At 39.9% G+C, this 22,638-nt stretch overlaps 1 protein-coding gene across 1 annotated transcript in view; it reads right to left on the bottom strand.

The window, feature by feature from the left end:
* Nucleotides 1-21,910, bottom strand: part of LOC136832043 (XK-related protein 6-like) — a 42,073-nt gene extending 20,163 nt beyond the window's left edge. Inside the window, exons 1-6 of the mRNA XM_067092555.1 lie at nt 21,715-21,910; nt 16,242-16,360; nt 13,571-13,672; nt 11,707-11,924; nt 9,925-10,080; nt 8,755-8,911 (exon numbers count right to left, since the gene is read on the bottom strand). Coding sequence (XP_066948656.1) covers nt 8,755-8,911; nt 9,925-10,080; nt 11,707-11,924; nt 13,571-13,672; nt 16,242-16,360; nt 21,715-21,864 — 902 coding nt within the window. The 5' untranslated portion in view covers nt 21,865-21,910. The remainder of the gene's footprint in view (nt 1-8,754; nt 8,912-9,924; nt 10,081-11,706; nt 11,925-13,570; nt 13,673-16,241; nt 16,361-21,714) is intronic.
* Between the last annotated feature and the right edge of the window lie 728 nt (nt 21,911-22,638).

Here is a 22,638-nt window from a genome sequence, read left to right as displayed (position 1 = left end):
ACATCTTAACAGTTTTGTAATATTTTTATTTAAATCACGGTAACTGAGAAAATTTTAACATTCGGTCAACTTTCGAAATGCTCGAGAAACTAAATCGTAGGCCAAAAATTCTTACATTCTAGTAACAATCTATCATTTACCTTTATTCTGCAACAAACGGAAAGTCTCTAGCACAATATTTCGATTTTTGGTGAATTTTTGAAAAAACTTTTTCCTTCGGTCAGCGCGCGCGGAATCCGCTGAAAATCCTGGCATTTCTTGAGTCAACTTACCGTAATTTTTTCGCCGTTTTATATTATTCGTTACATAAAGTGTTATACATCAAAATGTGCGCAATTTCATGTAGAATACAACAAAAAATAAATCATTCTTTTAGCTCTTAACAGTTTTGTAATATTTTCATTTAAATCGATAACTGACAAAATTTTAACATTCGGTCAACTTTGACTCGACGAAATGCTCGAAAGCATAACCGTAGGCCAAAATTCTTACATTCTAGTGACAATCAATCATTTACCTTTATTCTGCAACAAACGGAAAGTCTCTGGCACAATATTTCGATTTTTGGTGAATTTAAAAAAAAAAAACTTTCCTTCGCTCCGCGCGCGGATCCGCTGAAAATCCTGTCATTTCTTGAGTCACCTTGCCGTAATTTTTTCGCCGTTTTATATTATTCGTTACATAAAGTGTTATACATCTTAACAGTTTTGTAATATTTTTATTTAAATCACGGTAACTGAGAAAATTTTAACATTCGTCAACTTTGACTCGATTTAAATGCTCGAGAAACAAATCGAGGCCAAAATTCTTACATTCTAGTAACAATCTATCATTTACCTTTATTCTGCAACAAACGGAAAGTCTCTAGCACAATATTTCGATTTTGGTGAATTTTTGAAAAAACTTATTCCTTCGCTCCATGCGCGGACTCCGCTGAAAATCCTGTCATTTCTTGAGTCAACTTGCCGTAATTTTTTCGCCGTTTTATATTATTGATTACATAAAGTGTTATACATCAAAATGTGCGCAATTTCATGTAGAATACAACAAAAAATAAATCATTCTTTTAGCTCTTAACAGTTTTGAAATATTTTCATATACAGTAAATAACAATAGATAGAAAAAAATCAACCTTCGGTCAACTTTAACTCGATCGAAATGGTTCAAAAATGCAATTGTAAGCTAAAAACTTACAGTCTAGTAATATTCAATCAATTTCCTTCATTTTGAAACAATTGGGAAAGTCTCTAGCACAATATTTCGATTTATGGTGAATTTTTGAAAAAACTTTTTTTACGTCCAGCGTTATTTAATTCATGCATCATTTTGTGATAATATTTTCTCTGTGTTGCTTTAATTGTTTTACAATCTGTTATATACCAAAATCATCACAATTTAGTGTACAATACAGCTAAAAAAATTAACTCATTAGCTTTAACCATTTTGCTTACAGCGATTTGTATACAATTATATACTGTGAGTTTTTTTTTTTTGCTGTCATATATTCCAATATTTATATATGATAATGATATTTTTTCATTTCTGATGATTGCATACTAAACTTCAGGCAATGAGAAAAAAGGAGCAAAAAATGAACTCTTAATCTTAAAAACTAAGCACGCTGTGATTTTTTGAAAAAACTTTTCTTAACTGGCGCTACTCTCGGAGGTCGGCACATACGGGAGACGTTTTTGTAAATAGGGCTTCAGCGTTTAAGGGTTAAGAGGCATCTCAATGTACTATTGTTTGCGAGAGTATGGGTATGCTTCACTATCTACCAAAGTTTGGTAAAGGATGGCTATGTTATTGCGAGATTTTAACATACCCATTATTATTATGGAGTATACATGCAAATACTCAACAAAAGAAGATATGAACTCCAGAGTTAAAAATCACAATTTTTGAAAGTAAATTGTATTTTTCCTAACTATACAAACCTGAGGTCCTTTACATTAGGAATTACTTATGGCGAAGCTGGACACGGCCATTAAACTCTTGAACAGATGTAAACATTCCAGTTTGCCTTTCGGTCCAGGTTCAGATTGAAGAGTGGCATGAGGCGGGCATACTATGTAATGTAAAGGACCTCAGGTTTGTATAATTAGGAAAAATACAATTTACTTTCAAAAATTGTGATTTGTTCAGAAACGATATACAAACCATCAGTCCTTTACATTAGGAAGACTCACTGGTTGGAAGGAGGAATCTGAGTGAGTCTCTTGAACTGACTGGAGCTCTGCACACCTGGGTTACTCCTCCTGGTTGAAAGAGCGAGGAGTACCGTGCCTCTGACATACTGATCGGAGTGTAGGAACTGCAAGATACTGGACCTTTTCGCATGAGTGAGGCAACGTAACTCATACGAAACAGGCTGGAAAGAATCTACAGTCGAGGGCAGTAAGGAAAACCCAAGGTAGGGTTTCCCTTACTGCCATTCTTTCCTTCCTCCCCTTACCAGAGGAAGGAGCAGAATTGCTTCTATGATTCTAGAAGAAAAATAGAACGGGTGCTTGATGTGTAGCCTTACCGCATCAGACGCCAGGTCCAGCAAGTATTGGCTCGAGTCCTATTCTCATCCCGAAGGAGGAGAAGTAGGAGGACGGGGAAGGAGGAGGAAGAGGGGCCAGTCAATCTCGGTGTCCTTCTCACTTCCAGAACCAACACCTTAGGCGAGATGCTACTAGTCCTCTTGAAGGAGCCAGGTAAGAAAACATAACTTGTTGAGCAGCCACCGCAGGGCCAAGGAGAAAAGGTTCCAAGGGCCTGTGGGCAAGACCACAGGAAGACAAGAGTGTGGTCTATGAGACCATGTCTTGCTTCCAGACCGACAGAAACTTCCGGAATGCGAGGGATAGGCCAAGCCACTGACTTTGTGAGCTCTCAGGTGGAAAGTACAGGTATCGTCATGGCCAGCTGCCGAGTACCTCCTAGGATTACTTCACAAAGCCATGAGAAAGATGTGTCCTTAGACACTTCTTCCTTGGGAGAGATGGTACTAGCGAAAACATCGATGACATCCAGGTTAGGAATGTTCAGCCTTTTCGGAAAGTACCACAGCTCCCAAATAGGACGAAGTAACGACTGATCTGGATCATCGATACAAAGTCCAAGGAGGAGGGGAAGAAGGACTTGAACCCGACAGTAGATGCCGATGTATTCTGAGTCCACTTACGACATCCAAGGAGTCGAAGTATTGATCCCCTTCACCTGTTCTTCCATCTTCTACACCAAGGTGAAGCGAGATGAGAGATGGTCCTAAGAGGGCACATCTCTATCCAACAACTCTCATAAGGGCGTGTGCAGAGCAAGGGACAGGAACCCTAAACAAGAGTCACATGCCACCCAGGGAACAGTTCCCTGGGACAGCAAGACCGAAGAAGCTTCTCATCCGTAGCTAAATCTCGACTGAGGAGAAGAAGGCTACTTCAGATAGAAGACTAGGACACAAGGGCCTACGTTCTTCACAAATGAAAGGGAGCGAAGCAACCCTTGGCGGAGAAGACGAGGAAGTCCAGACTTCAAGAGAGACTCTGACCTGAGAAGAAGTTCCGTCAACAACACCCACCAGTGAAGATGGATCCAGTCCCTGGGAAAGTGTTGCAGAGGACTTCAAGAGATATCCAGCTATATCCGTTGCTGCTCAGTGAGAAAGCCTATGCTTGCAAGGAAAGCTGGAAGGTCTCCCAGCCCTAAACACACAGGGATGTACTGCCTGAAGAATGGCTTCTTGTGTAGATGCTACAGGAAGTTGGGTCAAGCAGGACTCTTCTCGATGCCTTGGAAGCAGAGCTATCGGCGAAAGGTGAAGTCTTCCAGCATTTGTCTGTAACTCGGGGTGAGCAATGCTTGTGAACCCCTAGCGAATCAGACAAATACGGAGGGAAAAACGCAGATATCAATTTTTTCCCAAAAAGACAGCATGCCTCACCGTAGCGGCCCCTGGGCCTGGTACGAAGGAGCGAGAAAAACTACCGACTTTGTTGTGCAGGGAGGCAACAGAAAGACGGTAGGGATCTCTCAGTCAAGCAGTCTCTTTATGAATCTTCGTGAAGTAAAGAGTGAACAGCACGTTCTGTCCTGATCACTCAAACCCGAGGCCAAGCTCGCCTAGCAATACATCCCCACCGGGAATGCATCTAGCTAACTGAGCTGTCAAGTGTACTATAGAACACTGAAGTACCTGCAAATGTCGACAGATGAAAAAGGAGGAAAAAACGATCCTCTCTTGCCGCAAAACTCATCCTGAATTCTTGGAAGGCCAAAAGGCTGCCTTGAGTCCAGGATGCTGATGAGAAGGTACTAATCGTCTCGGTCACACACCTTCCAGACAAAGTCTTACAGGTGTGCGCCTATTCCTCAATCGGTGAATCCAGAAACAGACACACGATGTGAGGGGAAATGAAGTTTTTATGATAAAACAAAGTTTTATGAATACTTACCTGGCAGTTATATATATATAGCTTTAAATATATATATATAACTGCCAGGTAAGTTCTATTCATAAAAATGAAGTTTTTATGATAAAACAAAGTTTTATGAATACTTACCTGGCAGTTATATATATATTTAAAGCTATATATATATAACTGCCAGGTAAGTTCTATTCGTAAAATATGCAAGCATATCCAAAGGTTCCTTCAATCAAGCATTAGCCTAACTCTTTCCTCATACTTCAAAGAGGAAAGAAGGACAGAGGAATGGAAGCAGACCTCCATTCTCCACCATGGGGAAGCTTCTGCAAGAAGACAGGATACCGAGACGATTAGCTCTCGCAGGGTTGGCATTTCCTGAATCGGGATCATGGGAGAGGAAGCGGGATGGAAGTTTGATGAAAAGAATTGCCGAGACCTAAGAGAAATAGATACTTCTCCTGAAGGAATCCATTCCCAGGTCTCAGCAATGTTGCTGCCAGCTCCAGAGACTCGATAAGTATAATTTCATCCAGGCATCAGCAGTAGGAGAACTTCTTCCTGGTCAATATTTCTTTCTCTTTTCCCTTCTTCCCTCCTCCCTTATGGAAAAGAGGGTGGAAAGAGACACAGTTATGCACACTTTCCTAGAAGGGAAGAAGAGGGCTATGTGTTCTGTGATCTTCTTCTGAAGCCTGGGACTTCTTAGGAGTTGAGGGGGGCTGGCTTGAACTCAGGTCCAGTCAAGATGACTAAGATCCAAAGGTCTTGGCCATTGTCCAAAGGACAGGACAGTGCCCTGGTACGAACCTTGATTACCGAGGAATCTGGCAAATCTCTGAAAGAGAAAAGCAGAACCAAGTAATGGTTCGTTCCTAGGGGTCCAGCCAACTCGGGACTTACAAAACTGGAGATCCGAATAAGGACAAAGTCCTTCTTAGCACCAGAAATGCCCACAGAACTGCAGTCGGCACGACCCTCTGAGGCAAGAAGAATTCGTACTCTGTTGAGGCAGGAGAGAAGCTTGGTGTCTCGACCTGAATGAACTCCTTCTCCGAAGAAAAGAATTCGTTTGGTCAAGAATGTTCTCGGAAGCAAGGATCGCGGCCACCCCCGACACTTTTGGCCCCTCAGGAACTGCAAGGGTTGTGAGTGGGGATCCTCGCGCTGACGAATCGGCATGAAGTTCTCCAAGAAACAGGGGCGATCGCAACTTAAAGAGGAAGACCCTAGCTGCTTCCAAAGTGTGAAACTCCTGTACCTCTCTCCTTGGAGGGAGACCTTGACAGATCCCAAGATACCCTCCTTGGCTACCTGGTTGTACTACGAGACAATCGGGGGACCGACACCCAAAGCACGCCAGGCAGCTGAACTCCCAAGACAAATTCGTCAGAGCTCTCTCAGTATGTCTCGCACCTCTCAGAACAACCAAGAGGAAAAGAGAACAGGTGAGGAGAAAGAGTACCCCTACCTGTCCCCCCAGTAAAACCAGCAGGAGAGGCGTACCATGAGCGATAATCAATCGAAAGAGAGTACTGCCACACGGGGGAAGGAGAGCACTTGTACCGTGGCAAAGTGCTTTCCTGGGAAGAGCAGAAAGTTCATTCAAACAGACCCAAGAACCCGATTCGGAAAAACCGAGTGGGGCCGAGCCAAGCCGCACAGAACCAAGTTGATCACACAAACACGATCCAGGGGTGGTATGCAGTGGACTGGGAAGCAGGCGGGGCGAGCTGAGCTGATCGTGCGAACACAATCGGAACTGGACAGGGCGGGACTCACCTGCCGTGAACTAGCGCTAGTTTCCCGAGCTCTAAACTACTTCGAGGCCAAGGCCCCTCAAGAAGAAGGTTCAAAGGGGAATCCTGTGTCTGCTATCCTGCATGCTCAAACCCTAAGGTTCAAGACACAAGGGTGAAACCCGGCCAAGCAACCGAAGCAGCTGGCGGTCAGTATCGAGACACCTGGTGTCTTGGCACTGCCTGTCATCTCGGCACCGAGACACCTGGCATCTTGGCACCGAGACACCTGGTGTCTTGGCACCGATACACCTGGGTGTCCTGGCACCGAGACACCTGGGTGTCTCGGCAATTTCTCTCATCCTGTGCGTCTCATCAGGAGAGCGCTCGTGATTCACAGAATTCGAGCGACCCACGAGACTCCCAAAAATCGGGAGTGGCTGCTTTCAATTTTCTAAGAAATCGAAAACAGCCAGGGACGGAACACGTCTTAGATGCAGACTTCTAAAATTGGCAAGAAGGGCGTGGCCTGGAGAGGCCACGCTCTCGAGGCCCCCGAAAAGCGAGACCCCACAGGAGAATGCGAATCGGTTCCCGCCTGAGGGCGGGAAGAACCAACAAAAGAAACTTGTCTCTCAGAAGAGAGTGAGTACCTTAGAAGTCCCGCAGGACTCCCGAAGGGAATCTCTTCCCTGCTTCTTCTGGTGTTCAAACCAACAGGGTTGAGACACCAGGCTGGGAACCGGACCGAGCACTGGTAAACACTCGAGGAGAGCTTGTGGTGCTGGCAGGAAGAGCTGAGACACCTAGGTGCCTCGGCCTTTTCTCTCGCACTGCTCCCGAACTGGGCCAGAGAGAGTTCTCTCCAGACCAGATCGGGATACTAGATATTCCACCGAATCTCGAGCACTCAGAGCGGCTCGTGAACGAGCACCGAAAGCAGCCCGTCTTAGAGGCGGAACCTCTAGGACTGGGAACAGGATTGCAAACCGAGGTCTGAGCACCTGCGGCTCCCGAAAGGAAGGAGGCAGTCCCTAGACGTCCAAGGGCATCAAGGGGAAAGAAGCAGCCTTCCTCTCCCTTGGCCAACGGAGGTCTGTCCAGTTCAAGGGACCCCCTCGAACCTCGGGAGAGAAAGGGAAGAGGCAGCAGAAGACAAAATCGAAGAAAAGTTGAAGACGGCAGCTACTTCCACAGGGTGACTTCCTTTACCTTCACTCCGACATCTTCCACAGGATGGTGGACACGAAACATTGTAACCTCCAGGGAAGCTAGGCAGGAACACAACGGAAGTGGCCAGGACACCACCACCAGGGAAGTGGCCTAGGACACAACCACCAGGAGAAGCAGCAGGCATGATCAGGACAGCTGATGCAAGAGCTACGGAAGTGGTTTGGAAGGCAGGAGCTACCACAACGGCCAGGAACATCACTTCCACAGGGAAACTTCCTTCACCTTCACTAAGACATCTTCTACAGGATCGCGGACATCATAACCTCCAGGGCAGCTAGGCAGGAACACAACGGAAGTGGCCAGGACACCACCACCAGGAAGAGCAGCAGGCACAATCAGGAGAGCCGATACAGGAGCTACGGAAGCGAGCAAAGAGGGCAAAGGAGAGAGATCTCTGGCGAAGGAGAGATAAGGAAGAACCTACAGGGAGAGTGAAGGAAGGAGGGGAGGCTACCAAGGGCGTCGTGGAAGCGGAACTTACCGACGACGCCGGCAACGTCCCCCCACAACTCTCTATAGCGCAGGCGGCGAAAACAACATTCAGCACATGTAAGAAGGAAGTAGTTATGTCCCTGTACACGGAGGGCGGGAGTCCAAGAAAGGAAGCGAACTCTTACGTCCCAATCAATGTAGGGGAGTGAAGATATTACGTCCCAATCTAATCTCTCCGAACATACAGGTGAACACCTTCAGTATCTAAATAAAGGGCTACTGGAAGAGAAGCATTACCACTTGGTTATGCACTTCTAAATAGGCCATTGGCCATCAAACCCAGGACACAGATCCAGGGGAACGACAGGTTATGCAAGGCTATCACAAATCGTGGGTTTGTATTAATAAATATCAAATACACGCAATATATACACAAAAATACAGGAAGATCCCACTGGGATAATGAAGAGCTTAATGACAGTCAGGCAAAGAGATCCGAAAACACATCTGCAACGCATGATGGCCGAAAGCAAACTGGAATGTTAACATCCAGGCAGGCGGGTATTCCCACCTACCTGGTGGTAGTTACTGCCTAACTACCTTGTTCAAGAGTTTAACAGCCGTGTCCAACTTATCCGTAAGTAATTCCTAATGTAAAGGACCGCTGGTTTGTATATCGTGTCGGAACAATTTCAAATAGTAACAAAATGTTATTACACAAACTACTGTACACTTGTTTATAACTGCTGTATAATGTCTACGCTTGTATGTCATATATGAAAGGTGTAATGAAAGTAGCATCAAATATAAATTGAATTTAAAAAGGGAATAGTGTTAGGCTGCTCATGGTAAATGCACTCTTCCTTGGATGGTAATTATGGATAGTGCAACATGATCAATCATTATGATATGCAAAATCATACAACTAATAAAGAACTTACCTGAGGGTTACTTCTCCAAGTTTGTGTGAACATGCATGAGCCAGTGACCTGCGAGCCATCAACCAAACAACCATGAGGAACCAATGAGCAAAGCATACAACAAAGAGCCACAATCGAAACTTTGATGCAAACAACACCATTGCAATCACTCTTGCTCCTGAAAATGACATAAAATGTTAGTGATGGCTCTAAACAATTCTTAACCTTTTTTCCTGTAAACAATTGCATTAAGTTTTGAACAAATAAAAATAACCCTCAGTTGTTAAAAAAGTAAAATGTGTTTGGTGTTATACTGTGACAATTGGCAAGAAATTATGCTAAATGCAGTAGGAAAATTATCTAATATAACAAAATATAAAAAGAGCCTTCATTTTAGATATCCTCTTGACCTTGTCAACGAACTGATGATTCACAGCAACTTTGTAACTTTTACCAAAAAATGATGAATAATACAGATGTGTACACACAAGTTTACATGCTGTGGAAGGAACACACGAGAAATTTTTCAGAAGTGGGTCTTGCAAATAAACAATCCCCAAACATGAAATATTTGCAAGTTAACACTTACCAGCACCAAATTTTTATGAACATAGTGGAATACAATATTACTTGTTAGGACTCACCAAATTGGTCTTAAAACGTCTCCCACCCACCACTTACACATTCTGTGAGCATACTTCAAGATAAAATACTACTTGGAGGCCTCCACTATTTTTCAACACTGTTTCTTGCTTAGCACTGATTCAAGGTTTGATCTGGGATTTTTATCCTTCATGTAGCATAAAAAAATGTAATTTAATGTAAAATAAATGGAATTGATGGTAAAAAGACTTAGATGAATCATCTACAATAGGAGTTTTAAAATTACATGCTCACATATAAGTAGTTACTTATGGATTTTAAGGAGAAACAAGGAGTATGAGAATAATATTGAACTTATTTAAACTTAGTCAATTTCCTACACAGTGATAAAAGGTATGTTAAATCTTTCATTTAAAACAAGAATTTTGACATTGTAGTTCCGCAATAAACAGAAAGAATAATACAATCTATATCTATTATAAGCCATCAGAGCCAAACACTACTTGTAATTGTTAATAAATCATTAACATAAATACAATGAAATATCATTATCAAAAAGTTTTTGTAACAAAAAAAATCATTACTTACCAATGCTGAATATATGCCAGAGAAGTAGGACAACAGACCCCTGTAAGCTGATGTTATTTTTATCAAGACAAGTGAAGCGACTCCCTCGTGCATGAGATGTCACTCCCCAGGCTAGGCTCACTAGTGATGTTATACAACCAATACTAAGGATATACACTGTAAGTTAAAAAAAATGAATGAAAATGGTAACTCTTCTCACTGCTGCATGGTGCTGTTTGGTTCACTGCAGTAAAAAATCACATGGCAACAAATATAATAGAGCAAAACTCCATCAGGAATGCTGCAAGTATACATCTACACAGTAAAAATATTCTAAAATTATGTAGATGTGGAAGACTGGTTGCCATGAAATTACACACATAAAACTCCTCTTTACATATGTAGTAAGTGATTAAGTTCCAACAGCAATCATAGTATGGCATCTCACATTTGAAGTTTGATACTGTACTTAATTCTTGTAACAAGGAAAATAATAAACTTAACTACAATACAAACAATCCAATGCAGGTACTTTGTCTAGTAAAGATATTCCAGAATCATTAATATTTATGTTGTATGACATACGCAAAGTTTATAACTACAGCGTAAAGTTACTTATGGTTCATCACTAGATTTAAGGTTTTACAGCTGTATTGCCAAAGATAAAAGAACAGCAAAAAATACTGATCATCGCATGAGACAATCATGTGAGTGAGACTGGAAGCTGACACAAAGATGCTGGCATCTCCCAATAAATGCGCAAATTCACAGTTCTTACAAGAACTGCAACTTTTAAAAAATTTCAGTTGTGTAAAGATTCACACTGAAGAAAAAAAGTATTTACACTACAATTTCTAGTGTTCTGCACATTATCAACTTTGCATGCACCATATGCAATTTTTCCTTTGTTTGCATCTTTCTCAATTGTGAGCAGTGTTGTCTGCAGTTTGTAAGTATGTGGGTGTATTTTTAGTTTTACCTATGATCACTGATTTGTGTTTACAGTATATTCTAATGGTAAAACAAAACAATATGAATGTGTAACTTCTGCATTTAAGGCCAGCTCAACTTTTTTTACTTTTACTTATGTTTCCAGCATACATGAGTCAACTGCAGTATTATGTAAATGGCTACCAAGCTCAAGTATATTCAATTCAGCTACTGATATAAATTATACTATTAATCAAAACAAATAAAACTCAAGGACCAACTGTACTCTTTTGTGTTCATCTCCCACTGTAAGTGTTCGTGCTCAAATTTGAAATTCCTAACATCACAGCTTTCCTTGCTGTCAGAAGACATTTGGATTACTCACTATCATCTTCACCTCCATGGCCCATGAAATCTTTGCATTACTATCAAATTCTTCTTCACTCCTCTTGCTTAAGGACAACTAACTGTTTCATTTAGGTATGTCATCATCTGCAGCCAACAAGTTATTATTTGGAAATTTACTAATAATGCCATCTGCTGAGAGAAATTGGCACTTCAATTCTCAAAAGATCTCTACGAGAAAATCAGCATAGCCACAATAATGAGTTATTGATACAGTTATTTTAGTAAAAGTATCAGCTCAAGTAAGCTCAGTGGTATACCCTGTGGTATAAAGTTACAACACATTTTTTACAGGATTGGTTACCTGATTCATCACGAGTAAAGCTAGCGTAATGTAAACTTACAGATAATAAAATAAAATCATGCACTTGGAGAATGAGAAGTTTAACATTTAATTACGTGAAATTCATACACACTCAAAAGAGAAAGCCACCTAAATATTAAAGTGTCAAACACAAACTAACTTACTCCATTTAGATCCGTACTCGGATTTCCGCACAAGTGACAGAATATACAGTTGTAAAACGAGCTGAGGGGCTGCCTCCATGAAGCACTCAAAGAGACGTAAGAGGATGCAGTCTCCATCTTCATACAGCATCCATGTATAGTACTGCCTCTGGCGTTTTTTGTCACCTTCTTTCCAATACCTGCGGCTTCTGAGCCCATAGGACAATGAATCGACATACCTTTAAAGTAATAAGTTATGGAACTTGATCACTTAAAACCCTCTGTCGAATTTTAAAGTAGAGAATTGAATACATAACATTTCTTGACAACTGACTGAATCAAACAGGTTGCAAGGATCACCACTAGCAGAAAACAACACTTAATTTGTCATCTACAAATACAGTTTTATCAAATTTATCATCTTCAAATATAGTTTATCAAATTTCACTTTAAAAATATAGGTTAGAAATGCAGAATACTAATGTTTTTAAATTACCCAGGAACATCTGCACTTATGAATCATAAACTCAATGACCATGGCAGCTATGATGTAAGATAACACCTGATAAATCAATCAAAACCAACTGAACCTGGAACTTACAATGAGAAGAAAAAATACCTAGGATAGTGGTACAAATGAAAAATACTTTAAAAAATGTCAAAACACATCTTTAACCAGTAGGTTGTGAGCAATAGTGTAGAGTATTCTGACTTGAAAACATCATCATCTAGAGTTCATGCGATCATGAAAAGATTTCATGACGCAGTACTCTGTATAAAAGTATCTTATGAAATTTTCATTGTCACACCCTTTCTTGTTACACGATGAAATTTAGTCTACTTACTGTCATAACATACTCATATTCATTATCACTCAACATGCTGACTGTCAGTTAATGTATTTCATCAAGTAGCACTATCATCTACAACCAACAGACATTTTTTGATGAAATATCACAGCTTAAAAAAAAAATCCAAGTTCAGTACAGTAAACTGTCATTTATTCATCTTAGTAGTCAGTGTCTTGTACTTTCAAACATCATCAGGAATGTACTGCTTACAACATGCCTTGTGGGGGACCCTCTATACAGTACTCTGGGTTCTGTGCAGCATCCCTTTGGCTTTTCAGCTGCAATGCTTTCTGCCTTTTACTTTTCATTTGTTCTTTTGGTCTCTTCCCACCTATATAACTGTCCATCTTCATTCATTTCACCTTGCATTGATTTCCCATACTTACAGTAAGAGAGAATCCTTCAGGAAAGCTCCATGAGTTTACACGTGACTTGCAGTGGTCTCATTTATAATTAATAATAACTTAACACAATAAAATTATAAAATATTTGTCACAAACTTAAGTTTCCATAGTCAATACTAAAGACACCATATTCTTGACATAAATTCTACATTGCATGTTGCACTTATTTGTTCCCATTTGAAAAACTGCTCTCATATCTGGAGTGCTTCTATTCTCCCTCCTCATCTTTTCTGCCATATGGTAGTTTCCCTCTTTTCTACAGGCACTCTCAAGCTACTTCGTGACACCCATCCAGCCACATTTTCCCACATCTATTCAAAGGGAACCTGTAACCCTTACATCTTATGTTTCAATAACTGTTTCTTTTCTTCTGATACTAGGCTTTGGAATTCTCTTCTTGTTTGTGTTTTCTAGACACTCATAATATTTCTTCCTTTAAAAAGCAAGTCTACCACTTACTTTGTGACTAAGCCCAACCTTCCTTTTTATTTCTTCCTTTTCCGAATTACCCTCAGACCTATGCTAGGCAAAGGCATTACACAGCAAATCAATCTAAAAAAAAAGAGTATTTCTCAATGGGTTCTTCCAAAAATATATAGACAAATTTTTCTGTTTAACATAATTACCCACCTGAGAATGGGCCCTTGTTGAAGCAGCAGCATAAATACTCGAATAACCCAACGTGTTGCGGAAGCCTTAGGAACTTCAGAGTTGTTATGGTCTTTTATGTACCTGCAAAACAATAAAAGTAGATATAAGCATACCAAGACAACAATGTGACAAGTTAATGCTTTATATGAGAAATCATATCACTGCACTGCATATCCTCATAACAGATTTTGTTATTTAATGGGCACTGCTGGCCATCAGACAAACTAAGCTAGAGTAATGTATACCTATGTAGTACCTGTAAATAGACCTGGATGAAACTATCAAGAATAGGCGTTACTAGGTTGGCATGAGCTGGGCTACAATGAGACTGGAATCTACTTAAAACATCACTTGGGGACATGATCCACTATGTAAGTAAAAGGCACCAATACACCAAATAACAAGGTTCTGAGAACTAAACTTACGAAGGGGGGGGGGGTTACATCACTACCTCCTCACATATTTGCAGTACAATTAAGCAAGAAAACTGAAAGGTGATACAGTAATGTAAAGGAAAGCCATACAGGATATGCCCAGAGTACACCCATTTATTGTCAAGCTTTGATCAGCTTTTGATACTACATGGGGATGAAAACTTGATTACAATAACAATACCAGGAGCAATGGTTCCAGTGACGTCAGTGATTTACAGCCACATAATGGCAAGGGTGCTTCGTGATGGCTGCCGACCTTGGTGGCACTCGAGATGCGACAGTGAGCATGGGCTGCATAATATTACCATATATATATTTATTAAAAAAAATCCATGCTGACTGTTTTCTTTAAACTGAGACACCACCTACATTGGATTAGAGTGTCAAATCAATTATCAAATAACTTGCTAGTGACATCATTAATATTCTTTACCTCTTCCTTTGCTCGCTGAAATGTATAAAAAATCACAGAGACATTAGATAAGCAGGAATCTGACACCTGCGCCCAACTGCGAAAAACTTAAATGGTGTCTTCTCCCTCCATGATTCTCATCTGTACAAATCAACTGTATATTCGATACCTTGAAACATATCTGCTGGTGCGACTAAGGACGTTAACTAAGGCAAGAAAAATATCCCATTACAAAATAAAACTAAATAGTGAACTGTATGCTCTGCAATTGACCTGAAGGTACAAGACTGATGGCAATAAGAGTCAGAGTCACTATTGCCAACAACCTTTGTTAAACAAAAAAGCTCATACCAAAATTCAAAAGTCATCCCTTGCACTAAGTATATCATCATCATCATCATCATCATCATAAGGTTTTGCCTGATTTTCCATTTACAGAGCTGAGACATGAAAAAGGTTTCTTCCATCTGTCTCCTGTCTTGTGTGCTTTCTTCCTTAATGACCAACAGATTCAAGCCTTCATCCATGCTTTTCCACTAGGATTTTCTTGGTCCTCTTTCAGGTCTTTGTGCTTGTCATCCTTCTGTATCATATATCCAAACCATCTCAATCTTTGAGAGCCTCATTTACTTTTCAGCTTCCAAACACCAGATTTGTCTAGCATTTCCTCATTTGTACCATGATCTCCCCACTAAAATCCAGCAACAACTCTTAGCATTGTTTAGTCATATATGTTCAAAATCTCCATTCTCTTTTCAAATGCCCTTGTCTCTAGTGACCAAATTAGGAAAGGCCTTAGAATTTTTTTACTGTCTACTAATGGGAGATTTATATACCTGTAGTCTAGCAATCTTTTTCCACTCATCCCCAAAGTTGCTCTCTTTTGCTTACTGCTTGCTCATTAGCTGCTTTGTAGTCCACTGTGTGCCGCCAAGGTAACTGAAATGTTCAACCTCTTCTACTGTAAGTCCTGTCCTTCCATTATGGTGCTGTTATCTATTTTCCTTTCTTACACACTTCAAACATCAGAAATCTCTTACCCTCTATATACTTTGCCAACCTGGGCACCTATTGCAACACAACCTGTTACATTTGATTCATGGAACTGAATCCATCCCAGTGCCTATTCTGCAGATTGTACATTCTTCTAACTGTACTTTCTCCTTGGTTTTTACTTCTAATCACCATACTTCTTGTTTTACTTTTGTTGATCTTCAATAGTCTTCTATCCATTCAACTTCACCATCTTTTAGAAATTTCTACAACCTCTCCAGATTATGTTGTTAACACCTAGTCATTCTCATATAATCCCTCTTTAAGAGTTCTTTTCTGTATTCCTTTTGATGAAAAATAAATGACCCAGTGCAAATCCCTCATGAACAACTCTAATTGACTTATCTTTGCTCATGACATCATAGCTCACATCAAAACACTAAACAGATATTGTTTTTTTTTTTATTGATGCAAAGATGAAGTATAATGGAAATTATTACATACTTTCAGCCCCATCCACATGTGATGCAAACCATAATGAATACTGCATGATAAAACAATGCAGATTTTGTGTGACTGGTTTTCCCTAGTAACCAAAGAATGCTCAACAAGAAAATATGGCTAAAAAACTTTTTTTTTACAGCAATATGTTGAAAGCACATCTCTGGCCTTTCGTTGTAAGTAGGATTTTTAAGTAAGATATGAAGGTTTGCAAATTGTAAGGTTGTATCTATATCATGGGACTCGAGTCCCGTGTAAGTAATGTGTATGACCCATAATATAATCAATGAAAAAACTATAACTCACTTACCAATAAAGGGACACTGCTGACATTACAATAGATGGAACACATATGAAGAGGACAGTTAAGTAAAACCAAGTGAAGTCACCATGCATCCAGTGGTTGTACGCTGTTAGGACATCAAATCCCTGCAAAATGTAATTTCTTTCTAAAAATGTCACATTCATTTGTCTTACACTGTTGGTTATTACACAGCACACACCAGAAGTTTAACAATAATGGGGCAACACAGTGAGACCTAGTCTTTGAGTATGGGCATATTAAGTTAAAGAAGCACAAAGACAACAACAAATAACCAACGTATGTAAGCAAACAAATACAGCTTTTCTAAGAAAGTACAAGGTTCCCTAGGTCAGGTTACATGGGCATAACAATTTATTCCACTAAACCAACCATCTGATGGTAATTAATGTCAAATTCATCAAAATCATATTAAAACCAAAATGAAACTGCACATATTTTACATGATTCTATTCTTAAGGTACAGCAAACTTTAAGCTACTGGATACCCCTGTTAATTCCAAATATAGAAATTAGGTCTAATGTATGATCTAAGTCAGACTAGCCAAGGTTAGGCTAACCTACACTGTCAAGGCCATGTCTTCTAGTCTTCACTAACCTACACTTACTCAAAATTTGGTAAAACCAAAGACTGCTACCACAGCCTAGTTCCCACCAGCCAGCAACTGCAATATTTAACACCTTTTGCTTGTAAATTGAATTGATTGAATTGAATATAAAATTTAGGCCAAAGGCCAATCACTGGGATATATGAGGTCATTCAGTGCTGAAATGGAAACTGACAGTAAAAGGTTTGGAAGGTGTAACAGGAGGAAAACCTTGCAGTTGCACTATGAATCAACTGTTAAGAGAGGGTGGAAAGTAAGATGGAAGAGAATATGAAAGGATGTACAGTTAAAGGAACGAAAGGGGTTGTAGCTATGAGCCGAAGGGACGCTGCAAAGAATCTTGCGTAGTGCCTACAGCGCACCGCATGAGGTGCACTGATTGTGTTACCCCTCTATGGGGACCTTTTGCTTGTTTTTGTTTATAGAATAGAATACACAATTTAGGCCACCGGCCATGCACTGGGACCTATAAGATCATTCAGCGCTGAAAGGAAAATTGGGAATAAACGGTTACAAAAAATGTACAAGGAGGAAAACCTCGCAGTTGCACTATGAAACAATTGGGGGCCAGCGAATGTCTGCGAGATGCCGATTTTACCGCAAAAAAATCACAATAAAAACACCAAAAAAAACCAAGTAAGAAACATAACAAAAACGACATAATATGGTTTTGATGTCGGGAATGAAATAATTGCTATTTATCATGTTTTTGGGATGACAATGTTAAAATAAAATACCGAAGGAAACCTAAAAACAGTATGGGGGACCCTGTTGGGAAACTGGGGATTTTGGGTGGGGGGGAGCAGACACAAAGGTACTGTATACACTGTATATGATGTCCACAACTTTCGTAATTCCCGATTTACTGACCCACCACTCTACATACAAAAGGCTGGCCGGCCACTCTACATAGAAAAGGCTGACCGGCCACTCTACATACAAAAGGCTGACCCGCAACTCTGCATACAAAAGGCTGACCGGCCACTCTGCATAGAAAAGGCTGACCCACTGCTCTACATACAAAAGACTGACCTGCCACTCTACATACAAAAGGCTGACCCGCCACTCTACATACAAAAGGCTGACCTGCCACTCTACATACAAGAGGCTACAACATTCAGGTAATCTCACCTAATGTACCTACGGACACCGCTAGCCTAAGCTACTGCTTACCTACAAAAGAAAAAGTATTCGTTTTATGGACAGACTGGCCCGCCACTCTACGTACATACAGCAACATCATGCATGTCGCGTTGTTCCGATCCGGGGACTAACGACCTAATCTAGAATATTGTGTCCTACCTAACCGAACACAACCAACCTAACCTTACTTAGGGTGGAGTGCCCTGACCTTGCCAGGAGGTTTCACCCCCCTGGACCCCCTGCCATTGTAACCCAGTAATAACTCAAATGCGTGGAATGGCCTAGGATACCCCTTAACGGTAGTAGGTCCAAATCATCATTTTACATTAGGCAATGTTAACCGCAAAGAAAGCGAACTGCATCGCTTACCTTACTCAATATCACTGCTGTCCAACCACGAGAGTACCAGCCTCGGCTTCTTTGCAGTGATCACGAGTTCATGTGAATCAGAAATACTGGGTCCGGGTCCGGGTCTTATTGTTTTCAGCCGGGAAAGTAAATCAGAGACGGGGGTGTCGGGCGACTTTTGAGCGGATAGACACGTTTTACTAAATCCGAAATGCCCGAAATGGACACGGAACAAATTCTAAATATCACTCAGGAATTGAATTCGTCAGTGGACACAATGTTAGGGAACACAATTTTATCATGACACAACATCTCACGGCCAAAGACAAAAAGAAAGGGCGACTGTGGGTCAGGGTGTAGGTCTATGAATCATATCGATCAGACATTCTGATTGGTTTGATATATTTAATCCGTGGCCAAGGTCATTCCCTCTTTTTCAGCAAGGAGGAAATTAGGTCACAGGAAGCCGTAACATGTGTCAACCATTGCACTGAGCTACGTAGATATGTTATTATAGTGTTACAGACATCTGCAACATACACTTGCCTTGATCCTTTAGTTATTAGATCAAGATGAATTTCTTTAATAGATATTGACTAGCTGAGCTTTTGATGTATGCATATCCATGTGTTTAATCATAGCTGACAGCTTAGTTTACTAGCATTCAAAACTTTTAGTATTAACCTTAGCGAACTAGTATTTTGGTAAAATTTGTCAACAATTTGTAAATCTCCCTTAACGTTTTTGGGATGACACAGTGTTAAAATAAAAAATCAAAGGAAACCTAAAAATGCTAAGGGGACTCTGTTGGGGAATTCGGGTTTTTGGGTGGAGGGAACAGACACAAAGATATACTATGTCCACAACTTTTGTAATTCCCAATTTACTGACCTGCCAATCTACATAGAAAAGGCTGACTGGCCCCTGTACATAGAAAAGAACTACGGGACAGTGGTGGTACGTGGCACCGTTCACGTCAACTGGGTACTTAGAAAAAGCTACATTCCACTGAAAAAATTGTCTACCGGCAAATTCACGCAAACTAGCCAGGTAAATTACTTTCTGGGTAGATTTCAGCATGCTGAACAACTTTTATTCTATGCAATTTTTCATTTGGAGTCATTGTTAATGAGCTATAGGCACTTCCTGAGGATAGACAAACTACCCAACAATTGTTAGGGTAACACGATGGGGCATGAGAGACATGGGTGACACAATTTTCACTTTTCACTCAATATTTAATTGGTGAAATAACACAAAAATTAAACCTTTAAGAAAACCTTTCAAAAGATTGAAGCTTCATTAACAAAATGAGCTACAGTATAGGAATCTGCCATACGAACTAAAATAAGCATGTGAAGTCTTCGTAAAATAGGTGTTGAAGGCAATTTTGAATCCAATATGGCGTCCCCCCAAATACTGAGACAAAATAAAAATGGTGATTGGACACTTCCTTCCCAGTGCTCATTTAACGGTGTACTGAACACTAATTGTGTATACAGTATATGTAATGTTTATAGATATTACTCGAGATTTTAGCTGTAATCAGCACGATAAAACAACATTTTGTTGCCTATACTAGTGAAAATATGAGACATGGCATTCCCCTCTGTCATGTGGTTGAACTGAAATGCATTTTTATCTTTAATCCACGGTTTTATCCTTACTGACATCACAACTGAAGCTCCACAGTGCTTATTTGATTACAATTATGCATATTTTGTTCTTAATTCACTCAAAATATCACTTAAAATGTGAGAATGTTTGTTTACAATACTTTACTCCATCAAATTAGCGAAACTGTGGCGGGAACAATTTTTCAGCCTTGTTGTACATCTGGCTACATTTGGCTGCCACAAACATCCGAGAGCGGACGACGCATTAATAAACTGTTTACGACAGAAACGTAGTATTTTGTTGTTAGGAATTTTCATTTATCTAAGTCCATATTACTATGTATGCTTCTGAGAAATGTAATGTGTACATATGAGTGTTACCACTTTGGCAAAAATGCAAGAAAGTTGAGTATGACAATTTATCTAGAACTGGCACGGGAGTCAAGATGCCATGACTTCAAAATACATGACTGAGATAAAGGTTTTAAATCTAAAATTGTTACTTAAAACACCTTTATATTTGACAAAATTTACACTGTGCATGTGATATACATATTACAATGTATGTAATATATATTAATAAATAAAAAACTGATAGGAAAAAGCAAAATATAGCTACATTGTAATGTTCATAGCAAAAGAGTTGAAATTTGTCTCAGGAATCTGGTTTGCTCCAACAACAAATATTTTCAAATTAATTATAACGAACATGTAATACATTTACTCAATTTATAACCTTATTCCGATGTTTAGCTACCTAGTTACTTAAATATTACTACCGCTCTGGCGTCCCAAATATTCGCTACAGTTCCCTGTCCAAGTCCATAGGTGCCAGCATTTACCACTGATATCAAGGAAACGGTGTCAGCGTCTATGAGTACAAATGTTTTGCATATTTAACACAGGAAATGGGGCAGTTTGTTTACACAAGTGACTCGGCAAATATCGAGATGGCGTCACTCATCCACTTTTAAAGTGTTTTAAGTAAAAGTTCCGAGAGCTTCATGGCCGGTAAGTTAGCAGTGCACACGGCTAAATCTTAACGAACCTCTGCTTAATCAGAAATATGCCATTATTTCATAATTTAGGAGAAAACTGTTACTTTGACAGGAACGAAGAGGTCTCGGCATGTTGTGTAGAGGGGGCACAAGTCTCACTGATGCTGATGGGGGCGTGTTTGAATGCATTTTCTGGGAGTGTCCAAACAGCAGAGGAAATGTTGCAGTGTCTCACGTCCCAAGCGTTTACCTTAGCAGAGGGTAAAGTAACATAGAAGAAAGAATTACGTTTTTGTCTATGCCTTTTGTTCGCGTTTATGATATTCACAGAGACCATTTTGCACATAAACTTACAGGGGCAGTTACCGACCCAGAGAGGCACTGTGGTAGTCTTCAATTTTACCCAAACTTTTCACCCTTAACTTCTTGCAACCTTACCAACCTAAACCTAGAAGATTAAATAAATGTTTTGAGACACCCTATGTTCCCAAAATGATGAAAAAAAAATCGCACAGGCAGAGACCAAGTTGCCAAAATTAACCAGGCATAGACTAGTAAAATAAGGCAACGGGCAATTAATAGTTAGGTTGCAACGGCATTCTCCACCCGAGGTTGGGCCAGGGCCAGGCTAATTTCCTAAACCGACTGGATTACCTTAACTTTTCACAAGTAGCCTAGCCTGTGACTGACAGCTATGGCAAGCCGACGGTAACCTACCCAGCACTTTATCGCAACATTCGTCACTTACCCAGTCGACGTAGTATGTGGAAATTCCGGTCACGATAAAAAATATATCCACAACTCTATATATATAATTATTTGGTGGGTAATCCACCTCGTCGGGCCCATTCGATAAGTCATCTATTTCTTGAGTTTGGTCACCTTCCTGTTCCTTCATTGCTCTCGAAAAAAAATCGCGAATTGGTAAACAAAACACGGGCCATTCGGCCATCTGTTTTAGAGATATTAGGGAAACTTTGTGCTTATAGGTAAGTCGGTATATTAAAATTATTCGCTTAGTACCTCTTAATATGAATGTCAGATTTTAAAACCTAAATATATTGACTAATTCAAACCCTTAATTGTGAGAAATGTACTTATTATAATGAAACATTAATGAACGTCAAATATCGACATTATCTTTCATACTCAAAACCTGTTGCAAATTTAATAAGATTTCAGTTTCGATTATTTCAGAATTACCGGAATGTCTCGGAATTTTCAATTGTTATGATGGAAAATTATTGCTGTAAATTTCATAATAAAAAATATTAATAATTGGGTGCATTAAGCAAACTCAGTGAAATCAGTAAAAGGGAGAGATGGCAGATGGTGTGCCTTACTAAAATAGATTTTTATTGAGGAAAAAAAGGCTAATAGCACTAGTCGCTATTTAATTTTTCATCGCGTATATTCGACTTATTTTCAAGTAGGTTTTCTGTTAGCTGGAGAAGAGGAAGCCAGCAAAAAAAATAGCTATAGGACGTTTGGTTGTCATGGTAACTAAGATCAACAAACGTTTGCAAAGGTAATTCTTGGTCAGTACATACCGATATAACGTTGACAGAGTAGCAGTTTATTCTTGTGTAAGTCAGTAATATAAAGCTTGCAGAATGTACCACTATCCTTCCCAAATCAACAAGGATACTATTCGAAAACTGGAGGTCATCCA

The sequence above is a fragment of the Macrobrachium rosenbergii genome, chromosome 49 (genome assembly GCF_040412425.1).
Source record: "Macrobrachium rosenbergii isolate ZJJX-2024 chromosome 49, ASM4041242v1, whole genome shotgun sequence".
In the NCBI taxonomy this organism is placed as follows: domain Eukaryota; kingdom Metazoa; phylum Arthropoda; class Malacostraca; order Decapoda; family Palaemonidae; genus Macrobrachium; species Macrobrachium rosenbergii.
This window is presented reverse-complemented; position numbering and strand designations above follow the sequence as displayed.